The sequence below is a fragment of the Oxyura jamaicensis genome, chromosome 19 (genome assembly GCF_011077185.1).
Source record: "Oxyura jamaicensis isolate SHBP4307 breed ruddy duck chromosome 19, BPBGC_Ojam_1.0, whole genome shotgun sequence".
NCBI lineage: Eukaryota > Metazoa > Chordata > Aves > Anseriformes > Anatidae > Oxyura > Oxyura jamaicensis.
In genome coordinates, this window is record NC_048911.1 from 4,517,963 (window position 1) to 4,530,179 (window position 12,217).

At 40.1% G+C, this 12,217-nt stretch overlaps 1 protein-coding gene across 1 annotated transcript in view; it reads left to right on the forward strand.

The window, feature by feature from the left end:
* CUX1 (cut like homeobox 1) overlaps nucleotides 1-12,217 on the forward strand; it is a 202,266-nt gene that overhangs the window by 81,652 nt on the left and 108,397 nt on the right. The window contains exons 5-8 of the mRNA XM_035343423.1: nucleotides 4,145-4,282; nucleotides 7,600-7,723; nucleotides 9,699-9,775; nucleotides 10,590-10,656. Of these exons, the coding sequence (XP_035199314.1) occupies nucleotides 4,145-4,282; nucleotides 7,600-7,723; nucleotides 9,699-9,775; nucleotides 10,590-10,656 (406 nt within the window). The remainder of the gene's footprint in view (nucleotides 1-4,144; nucleotides 4,283-7,599; nucleotides 7,724-9,698; nucleotides 9,776-10,589; nucleotides 10,657-12,217) is intronic.

Genomic DNA, 12,217 nt, shown 5'->3' on the forward strand with positions numbered 1-12,217 from the left:
GGGCCGGGCCGGGCCGGGCCGGGAGGTGCCGTGAGGGGCCCGCCCGGGAGGGGCCGCGAGGTGCCCGGTGGCGAGGCAACGCCAGGCCGGGGCTGAGCAGGCCTCTGCCGGCTGAGGGGACCCGGCCTGGCCCCGTGGCTCTCGGGGGGCTTGAGCCGGGCTCTGCCCCCCCTATATCCCCGATAAACGAGGGTGGTCCCAGCATACTCCGTATCTAGACAGCTTTTCATCAGTCGCTCATCAGCATGCTAATTGCTGTATGACTAATTATGCCCTGAATTCCAGTTGATTTTCTTAATGAGACAGCTGGGTTAATTATGTAATCGTATGATTACATTAGCCTAGAGTGCCCTGGCGAAAAGCGAGGCAGGCGGGAGCGTGATGTCATTGCGGGAGCAGCGCGCACAAGGGGGTGCATTCATCTCTGCTAATGACAGGGGAGGGCAGCGTACCCACAGTGCTCTTTGTGTAAACACTTAGATTGAATTATTAAGATCTGTGTCTTTTTCCAGCTCACAGAATGAGCAAGGGATTTTTTTTCCCCCCCTTTTTTTTTTCGGTGAAACCTCATTTGGAAATTCAGCCGGGCATCAGTAGTGGGGTTTTGTCACCAGGTTTGGGTTGTGCTGGGGCTGCAGGTGGTGAGGTGCTGCCTCCAGTGGGTAACATAACATGCTCTTTGGTCCAGATCTATCTCTAGGTTTCTTTTCAAGCTGTTCTGAAAATGTGTGGTTTACACGCACAGGCGGCAGCAAAAAAATGGTTCTCCTACACTGCTGTTCGAAAACAATTTGTCCTTGGGGCATGTACATGGTGCAAGAGTAGCCTGAGAGGTTTACTGCTGCTGCCTTACACCGGCTTGTTTGATGTGAAGCATTGCCTACTATATAAATAACGTTACACTTGTACTGCTGGCTAATTCTGTTCACCTCTTCATTTGCTGGGATATGTCTATCCAGCCCCTTCATGAGAAGAGGAGCTGTTAGCAAGGGGACCAGTGCGGTGCGTGACAGCTGTGAGCACTGAGCCAGGTACAGGGAGCCCCATGTACACTGTCCCTAAAGGGTGATCCTGGGAAAGCGACGGCAGGACCAGGCTTTGGGATGCAGGTGTGGAGATGCAGCAGGTTATTATTTCTGCTTGCAGTCAGGGCCAGGCCTGGACATGCAGGGCACGCACAGATGCGTGATACCAAGGGCTTCCTTGGGGATATGGGGGGCAACAAGTGGATAAGAGAAGTAGAACAGAGTGGGAAGAGACAGAAACAAATCTACGGAACTTCATATAAAAATGGACATCTCAGTTTACTCCTGGGCAATAATGATCTTGCAAAACATTTTTTAAGTTTTGGATGAGCAGATTCCTTTTGTCTCTGTTCTCATTTCTTATTTATCTTGTGCCTAGCAGGGATTCTGAACTTCTACAAGCCAGAGAAGATTCAAACCAAGGGAATAATTTGCAATGAGGCTTTTACATTGAAGTGTTAATTGAGATTATTTTTCTCTTTTACCAATTACAGGAAAGGCATTTCCTTCTTTGCTGCTGTCTCTAAGCTAGTGGCGTTTGACTTTTTTTCAAAATGCGTATGCCTGTTGTTTGTGTAATGAATCGAAAGTTTTGGTCCATTGCTTGTGTAAAAATTCAGTGACCTCCTGTTAAATGACATGAAGCATACTTTGTAAGTCTGGTTAATATAAATAGGTATGCTTTTTCATGCATGCATATGTTGGGAAAAGGAGAGTATTCTTACTCATTTTTAAATCCACTCCACTCAGGTAAGAAAAGAGTTGCTCTGGCTGTATGGTTTATACCGGTTTCTGATTAATTGGTGTTTATAAATGCTCCAGAAATCATTGTCCTTTCGTTTTTTTGAGATAAAAGAGCATGTTGGAGCTTGCCATGAGAAATTAATTACTTCTGTCTCTGGTCAGAATGTCTTGGTCATCTTATTGTCATGCAGTGATTAGTTTTCTTTAATGCAGTTTATAAAAATTAAGTCTAAGAGGTGCTTCAGCCATGTTTTGTTGTTTTTTTTTAACATGTCCTTAAGCAGTATTTAGTGGCTGCAGGCCATTAGTCCTTCAAATAGGTTCTAGTAAAGTTTGAAGTTTAATGCACAGAGACTGTTTTTACATTTTGTTTGTTCTGCAACTGTTTTGCTACTTGAACATTAACCTTTAATAGAGCTAAATTAAATATACATGTCCTGATGAATAATTATGAGATTGCAAGCATTTTCATTTTGAGCATAAGGCTTCTAAGGGATCTCAAATTTGACTAAAGGCTTAGTCATTATTCACTTTATAATGCCCATGTTATTTTTGTCTCCTAATTCCTTACCAATTTAAATTTAAAAAGCCATGTGTATTTGGAGCAAAATATGTTTTGTGGGTGTCCTGGCTTTTTACTATGGGCATTCTAAAAAGAGGGGGAAAAGTGCACCCACAGTTTTGTGAAGTTCAATTTCTTTCATTGTGGCATTTTAACACTCTTTTATAGAAATACCATAGCTGAAGCAAAAGATTGCTGTTTGATATATTTTGAGGTTCCTGTAATAACTTAAGATGGGTGGATTGAGACAATCCAACCTCTCTTTACGTTCAGCAGTTGAATGTCCTGGACTAGCTCTGTCAGAGAAATGCTGAGCTGCAGAAGTGTGACAAAGCGGGCAGTCCCACTAAAGGTCGGCGGACCTACATGGGAGAAGCGTGATGTTGTGACAGCCTGTACCTTAATTGGGCCATACATAAATATTGTAGGGACTTCAACTCGTGCTACTGCTGTGACTTAAACTTTGTATTTAATTCTTTACCTGTACCCTCTGTCTCTGCCACAGTAACATTTTAAGTTTGATTTATTATAAATATTTTAATATAGATAATAATAACGAAAAGTATTTGGCCTAAAAAGCATAAATGAAAAAGCTATGTAGTCATAAACTATGTATGTACAGAGAACAGATGACAAGCAACCTAGATTTTGTATTATGAACAGGGTAATGCCATAAGCTGTTGAAGAACTGAAGTAACAAAATGCAGCAGACTGCTACTTATAATGTCTCTGAGCTCAACATAACCCAGTACTATTCTTTTATAAACTATGAAACAACGCTGGCATATTGAAAAAACACACAGGCTCATGCTTAATGTGTTAACAGAGGTACAATAGACTTATTATGTGTTTCCAGAGACTGAGGGTGGTCTGAAAAATTAATGACTGTGGTGGTTGAAAATTAAGTGAACTCCCTAATATATACTGTTGTTGATCCACTGAGTTTGGTGTTTAGCATTCCTCAACAGGAGACTAAATCTTTGCAGCCATTTCACAAGAGATGCTGGCGCCCATAACAGAAATGTATTCAATAATCTTTTATAAGTCCACCGGACTCCAGCATTTTCCTATTCTGACTGGGAAGAAATCCCAGAATAAATCACGTGTGCGTACATGTCAGGTGTGTGCTAGGGACTCTCTTCAGTGGAAGGGAACCAACATCGAAGAATTAATTTTGTGAGAACTTACAAACTAATTTCTAATTTTTATTTGATTAGTAGTATATGAAAAATAGGGAATAAGGGTAACAAAATCCAAGCTTCGTAGAATTAATTAAATTTACACAGTACTTCAGATAGTTATTGATCTGTCAGTCTGAAAAAATACAGCTCAGATCTCTATAATCAAATAAATTTTTAGTGCTCAGCTGTGCAGGAGGACACAATTTTCATCAGAAATTCACTCCTGCAAAAGTGGAGGTATTTAAGGGATACCAGCTGTCAGTGGGTGGTACTTTTTGGATTACTTTTTTCCCCCAAAGTTCTCATTTTAAAAACAAAAAATTGAAACTTCAAGCTGTCACATACCTTCGCATCATGACTGTCTGCACCCTGGGCGAACTGCCCTGCGGATAAAAGCCACAACGAGGAAGGCACACTTCAATTTAAAGGTAGCATAGGTAAAGTTAACCATCCATATTTGTTTAATTATATAGGACGTGGAGTGATGAACATACGGAAAAAGTAATTCAAACTAGGGCCTTGTCACTTAAACTAGGTATTAACAGAGAAAAAAGGACACTTGTGCTCTGAGCTGCTTGAGTCACCAAAGCGTTACTGTTATCTTACATTTTATTTTACTGTTGCTTTTTTAGATCCAGTTCCAGCCTTGGATTTAGGACAGCAACTTCAGCTCAAGGTTCAACGTATGCACGATATTGAAACAGAGAACCAGAAACTTAGGGAAACTCTAGAGGAATATAACAAAGAATTCGCTGAGGTGAAAAATCAAGGTAGGTTGCAAATGTGTGTGTTTACCAGCTTTTAATGCATACTGACATTTGAACACTGGGATGAAATTTAGTTTTATTTCATACAGGCAGAGTTGACAGTAGCATTGAAAATCAGTAAAGAAAGTACAGTAGTCTATTACTGCTATTTGTACATATACATACGACTTTGGGTTAGACTCTCTGAATTTCTTTAAAGTCTTCTGTAGCACCACATCAGAATGTGAAGCTGTTATTTGGTTGTAGTCTCCAGCACTGGCTGGAAAGGACACCATTGACTGAAGTTATACGTAGACACTATTTGATAGACTATACTGCTACTGACATCAAGCTGAATGTGCATGTGGGTGCATGTAGTACACAGACACACACACAAAAAACCAACAGTATTTCATACATGGATACAAACCTGTACAAATGGGACTTCTCCTGTACTCTGTTTTTCCCTTACATAAATCTGAAATGTGTTGCTGGAGTACATTCAGCATACATATTTTACATTTACTCTACGGACTATCCAAAGAACAATGTAAACACAAGCTAATACTGTTTAATTAAGTAAGTTTTAATGAGACCAGAGATTTAAAGCCTGTTGTCGTTAAGACTGTTCTTGTACTTCAAAAGAACATGTTTCCTTCACCAGGAAACAGAATTTGCTTAGTTGTACACCGACTTCCCTGTACATGGGACTCATCATTTCCATATTCAGTACTAAGTTCTGGCTGGTAGAAAGGTAAATTTTCAAGGAAAATGTGGAAAAAATGAGGTTTTCTTATACTATGGAACCATTGTACTGAAATCGGTAACATTTGAAAGCAGCATTAGCGATTAGGTTGGATCTCTTATGTCTCATTTTCAGCAGCAGAAGTACCTGTGTGCCCACCGATTTGCTGTTAATGTAGTGGGTGTGGACCATGGGGAGGATAGGTTCAGGCTGCACTGCGAAAGATGAGCTGTAATGCTCTAGTCCAACAGTCTTTTGCTGGAAATGCACAATAATTGCAGGTCACTGTGCAGTTTTCCTGAGGCTCTGCATCCCATACACTCAGACATGGCGTAGGGATTCATCCCAGAAAGCGGAAAGATCTCGATTTCCATAGTTCCATGCTTCAACTACATCTAAACTGGTTTTTGCTTTTTTTTTTTTTTTTTTTTTTATTTCCCCGGTGTGCACTAACTTCCTTTCTGTTTTGCCACTCTAGTGTTTGCGTTGTTTTTAACACCAGTGCAATAGTTTTACGCTCTATTTCAAACAGGGTTTAATAAGATATCCAGGGAAAAGTGTGTTGTTAGCTAAGGGTGCTTTTATCAGTTAATCTCTTTGTTCAGAGGAGGGCTGTACACAAGCTGTACAATGCCTTTAAGAAACTTCTTCCAAAACTGGTACAAATGGCAACGGCTAACAAGCTGCACCTGACCTGAACAGTAAAGAAGGCACTTAGTTCTTCCAGCAGTGTACGGGATTAGATTGTGCCTAAAGGTAAAAACGGATTTGTCACAAAAGTCATATATTTTTCCTTATTTGTGCACTTTTTGCGTTCATTTTAGTTCTTCTGTTTCCTTTTTAAAATGAAGTGTTCAGAATAGGTAAGATGCAGCTCTGTGCATCTTTTCTGTTTCCTTGAGATTGTTAGAATGGAAGCTACTTATTTCGCTCTGTGCTTCTTCATGTACCTGAATACTTTTGTACAGTTCACATGTGAAAATACTAGCTGCAAAGGTACCTTCTGCACAAATAGTGCATCCTTCATCTGTATGAATGAACATCCTTTTGCATGTGTGAAGAGCATCCTTTGCTTATTCGGGAGATGATCAAAATTCCTATTTCCCAGATCTCAGAGAAGAATTTCCCCTTGCTCTTTTTTTTTGAAGTCATGTCCCTTTCATGGCTTATTAATCAGTAATGAGACTCATCTGATTTTTGCATGGCTAGCAAAATCCCAGTCTTTCATTCAGAAGTAGCTGGTTTGCTGGCAGTCATGTTTTACCGCTCTCCCCCCGTTCTTGTGGTCTCTGTGGTCCCAGCTGCCTTTGGTGTAATTCCCAGCCAGCGGACCTTATCACCAGGTATCTGCTGCCTGGTGTGACAGTTCTCTAGTCAAGTCTAAGAGTGTAGGCTTTTAAAGGATTATGCTCGGTTTCTGTGCATTACTGAGATATTTTTTTTTAAGTCGTTAGGCTTTACTTTTCATAGCAAAGTTTGTCTTTCTCCCATATTTCTGCCGAATGAGAAACAATTTGTATCCAAAGGTATTTTTTCTAAAGCATTGTTAATGGCAGCTGCTAATAAGCTGATGCCTTTAAACCACCCCATCTCTGTGTAAGTACATTGAAGTGTATTGCTAGCTGTGAGTCTTCTGGCAGTCTGACGCTTTTTCCAAATTCCATTATTGTTACAAAGCATACTCTGGTGAATGTCCTGCTTTTCCTCCTGTGAGCCCTAGAAGGATCTGGTCCTTTCCTGTGGGTGGGATCTGAGGGCTTTCACGTAGGAGCGGATGAGGGCATGCAGCAAGACACTGTCCATCAGAGGCTCCGGGGTGACTCTTCAGGTTTCTGCCTCTTCTCTCATCCGTTACCAGGCACAGTTAATGCAAGAAAGCTTCTTTATCTGAGAGCAGGGTTTCTTCAGGTTTCCTGGAAGACTGCAAGCACACTCAGAGAGCTGTAGCAGTTGATGCTTGTGCATAAAACCCAGTGTGGATGACAAGGCAGGCAGAGCAACGGGAACCTGAGGGGCTCCAGAGTGTCTGTTGCATCTGATCTACTGTTAATACAGCAGTTAAATCTTAACTGCCGTATTTGTCATCAGTTGTGAAGCAGAACATAGCTATATCCCAGATACGTGTTCAATTAGTGTTAGATTGCATTTGTGCATGAACCATAGTAAAAGTGCCTCTTTTTACACGATCACAGTTATGTGAATTAACTGTCCTGTGTGTAAATGCATACTTAAACCCGCACTGGGACTTTATTAATCTCCACTCAGCAGCGAGCTAATTTGAGACTAGTCAATAAGGTGATATTATATTTTACAATTGATTTTTTTTCTTTTTTTTTTTTTTTTTAAGTCGTGTTAGAGGAACCTTCGCTCTGCTTTCCAGCAAACTCCATTGATTCTTCTCAACCTAAACGCTTAAAGTTCAATTTAACATTTAGGGAGTAAAAGGTCTCCAAAGGGACTCATATCCATTGATTTTGTGTCAGAGTTGAAGAGCTAAAGTTTAAAACACACTGAGCCTACAGGGTAAAGAAAGCTGTGTGTTGTGGAGCCACGTGGAGCCATGTAAACTCATTCTTTCCCTATTGTTTTTCTGTAGAGGTTACAATAAAAGCACTTAAAGAGAAAATCCGAGAATATGAACAGACCCTGAAGAACCAAGCTGAGAATATAGCTCTTGAAAAAGAACAAAAATTACAAAATGATTTCGCGGAGAAGGAGAGGTGAGTGTGCATGTGTGCTCTGTAGGTATTGTAGAGGAGGAGAAATGTATTTTTCTGTTTAGTCCTCCCAGCCAGGATCCTTTCTTTGGTGTGCTGAGACAGCCCATATATTGAGTGATTCTGGTGATTTATGTGTTTGACACAGAATCATTTGATACTCGACTTTGCACAGAAAAACAATCGTGAAAGTGTAGGAGTAAAACAAGGACAGATTGTTGCTTGGCGGTAGTGTTGTGTGGGGGGTGTCATGTTCAGAAGGGTGCAAACCTGCTTTTATTCTTCACTAGCTGCATTGTCCTTTGTGACACTAATCTTTCTCCATTAGCCGACAGTGTAATTCAGTCCACTGTGTCCACTTTGTGTGTCAGAGTATCACTGTACAATCTGTACAACCCTGAGCTATTTCAGATGAAACACTGTACCCAAGAGGTGCATCACCCCTGCTGGTATGGTCATGTTTAAGAAGGGGGCTGTGTTCCTGAACTAGAACTTTATCCTCAAAAATAATCTGCACAGTCCTGTGTTAACAAGTATTTTAATTTTTACATTACTGATTTTTTTTTTCTTGAAGCATCTTGGATGCATTTCTAATCTTTTGCAAATGAGTAAGGAGGAATGTTAGAAACTTGTAAGCTAGTGGGCAAACAAATCTGGCAGGACAAGACCAAGGGTCTTTCAAGGGCGTGCTTTTCAAGGCAGGTTTCCTACCTTGAGAATTTATTTCTCCCATGGAGCAGTAACGCTGAAGCTAACACTTTCAACTTGGTGCGAAAGCCTGTGAGTTCACGTGAGCTTTTTAGTTGGCGCATTGGTAGTTTAAATTCAGATCTGAGTGGGAAAACCTACCTGTGAACACCAAGCTTTTTTTATTCATCGATACCTGTGGTTACTCTCCGATAAGTAACATGCAAACAGTGACTTTAAAAAGCGTAGTATAGAAATGTGTAAACACGAAACAAAATGACAGGTCATGGAATGCAAATAACAAAAACAAGCATGTATAAGAGAGATTTTGAGTTCTCAAAGCATGTAATTTGGTATGAAGGGAACTGACACATGATTCTCGCTATAAATAGTTATCAACCTGGTCAGCAGTGTTGGAGAATAAATTTATGTACCCTATAGACTGCAAGTAGGATGCTGGTAGTTTTATATGCCATTTCACAATTAAAAAATCTGCAGAATATCTTAAAAGCAGTGTCATCAAAAGAAGTGTTTTCTGGGAGATGTCGGACAAGCTCCCTTCCAAAGATGACTTTTATAACTTCTTTTGTCCACCCTTTAGCAAAGCGTGTAGGCCTGTATGGCAGGATGATGTTAACATGTATACTGCTGACACAAACAAGAAAATATTGCCTGTGGACATAAGAAATGTGAGCATACTAGAGGTCTGATTGTGTTACATAGAAAATATCAATGTGAAATTTGTTTTGAAATATGCAGATTTTTTTTAAAAAAGTAGCTAATAATGTTACTGCATTTGGCATCCATTACAGCTATGATGAAACAGCTGCCACATCTATTCAGTATATCACTTAATGGCAAGAAATTTCTTCATTATGACAGTAAAATGGAAATGTATCATTCTTCTTGTACTAACTTTGTACAACAGAGGGTGCTTGGTGACAATTTTCTTAATGTGTGTGACATTTCCAAAACAAATTATGCTCAAGAAAACCTTCCACCGAAGTTGTCATTTATATAGCAGTCAACTCTTGTATAATGTTCACAGCTTATGTTATGAGGTGGCTACACTGCTAAAATTTTAATAAGTGGGACTGCGAAGTATGAACAGTACTGCAATGTGACATGATTTATGGGTCCCGCTGAAGCACCTTGTAGTATGTGTGGTGTTGTCAGTTGTCTGATTACAGTTGAGACAGTTAATCACTCTATCTTCCAAATTTGCAAAATACAGATAAGTTGTTTAACATGATTACGAGCTCTGTTCTCACCTCTTCTTTTCCCTTTATAGAAAATTGCAGGAGACACAGATGTCGACAGCCTCGAAGCTGGAAGAAGCCGAACACAAAGTTCAAGCTTTGCAAACAGGTTTGACATCACTATTCTGACCTATACTATTGCTCGGGCTGGAGTTGAGAGGACAGAGATCATTAGCTGAGTCAGGACTGTGTGTGATCCAGCTCTTGCAAGCGCAGAGGGATCCAACAGAGCTTGAACGTGCTTCGTGAATCATAGCTGCTTTGGGGCTTCACACCTTAAGTGAACACTTGGGTTGCAGCCAGTCTGTTGGTAAATACAGTGGACAAGGCCAAGCACGAAGCACATACAGCATTAGAACAACACAGCAATTAAAACAAGCTGTGGAACTTTGCATCCATGTTGTGTTTTGCTCTGGTTTCACACATTTCTGAACTATGATAAATATTTATAGTGGTCGGAGTTCAGTATGAGCCCAATTTCCACTAGTGTTCCTTGCCTGTTCCTGTGATTTGCTTGCCATTAATATTTCTGTTCATCTCTGCAGTCTTATATATTCCAGGTTGGGATACATTTGTTTTTGTTTCCTTTGAGAACACAAGAAATGTTATTCCCCGAATTACTGCAATAAATATTTCAAATGAATAAGCAATTTAGCCAGCTTAATAAGAAATGAATAGCTTTGTTTAAGTAGAATAGAAATGGGAATTCTTTGCAATGTAAAAGTAATACCATACGAAATTGTGAAAAGTCAAGATACGTTTTTGCTAAGTCATAATGGTTTGCCTCGGTAGACAGATAGAGCAAAGCGTTCTTCATCAGGAGGTATACAGCTTTATTTATGGCTCAATAAAAAAAATGGAGTAGTCTTTCTGCTTTTCACTACTGTTACAGTGCTGTAATGCTTCATGTTTATGCCTTTTAGCCTTGGAAAAAACCAGAACAGAACTATTTGATCTGAAAACAAAATATGATGAAGAAACTACTGCAAAGTAAGATTTCACTGTTTTCTTCCTATTTCTTTCTTCAAGGTATCACTGCCTTTTTTTTTCTATGCATCTGTTGAAGACAAAAGGGGTGGAATTGGTTCAGGAGTCCAAACTTTTTTGGAAGGCATTGTCATACTTTGGCCGCCTATAGGAAGATTAGGAGTCATCTTAGTTTATTCCACCCAATTCCCTGGTTCTTTCTCGTTGTGGCATGACAGTCATCACTCTCCCAGATACAAACCAAACTACACGGTGACATTTTTGGCAGGCTTTTGCCTTTGTGTGTGTGTATGTGTTAGAACATGCAGGTAGTCTCAAAAGTGTATATCCTCGTCTTCTTTATTGCTACTGTTTTCACTTACCTCAGTTTAATTAACAGTCAGTGCAGGAATCAAAAGAAGTGAGACAGACTTCTGCTGTTTTTCTTTGAACCTTTCATATTTAAGGAAATTTAGTAATGAGAAGGAATTCTCATGACCAGCAATAATCCCAGTACTAAGCCGAAATAGTCACTAACTTTTGGAAATGGGATGGGAAAGGAAGATGGGTGCCCTGGCTTCTGTAAGGGCAGTGGGTGGAAGATGCACCTCACATCCCTGTGGCAGCTGCCCCCATCATGCTGGGAGGAGTGCTGTGGTCTTTTTTTTGCTGGTAGGTAAGTGCTTTCTGGTATGGCTCATGGCAGAGTCAGGTTTGCCAAGACCACTCAAATTGGCAGTAAGTTTTAATTTCTTAGTGTGTGATTCTGCAAGCACAAAGGATTCAGTTCTTCACTGAGAATCTGGGGAGCTCGGTGGCTAAAAAATCCAGCCCACAGTGGTTAAGAATAAGTGTCCAGGGTTGAAACACCTTTTACACCATTGAAAGGTAAACTTCTAGGTAGATTTGGGGGTCGCTCTGTAACTCCAGTTTCATTCGAGTTCCATATAAGGTAATTACAAGTGTTTTTTTCCCCCTCGATTCCATCCTTCTCTAAGAGACACATACTAATGATGTTTCTGTTGGAGCCCTAAATTACTGCAGATTGCCTTTATTTCCTTTTCTGCACATAGCTGATGCTGGCAGATCTGTTGCTGTTATTTTGTCTTGCAGTCGATTCTGCGGGAACAGTCATAGATCAGGGCTCAGTGGCTGTAGGCACCGAGCCTTGTAACCCCTCACCCTTTTCAGTGTTTTTATTTGCCGAGTGTTTGCTTCGTTCGTTGTTTTTTTTTTTTAATACTATTTCCCTAAGTACCATCATTTATACTGGGCAAAAGATGTTCTCTTAAACTGTTTGTTTGCACTTGTATTTCATTTTTTCAGAGGGATTCACATGGAGATGTTTTCATATGATCTTGAATATGATTCTTAGCTAATATATAGAGAATTACATCAAATTAGTAGCATCTGCAGTAACAACAAGTTTATTGTGTTCTGTAGCAGAATGATTATAGAGGCTGGTCTGGGATATAGGGATCATGGAGCTGAATCGTGAAGCAGACATTAAGCATGTACTTTATCTCCTAAACTAATGTACTGTGAAAACAAACTTGTAGAACCTAATAACAGCAGAAATATTTTA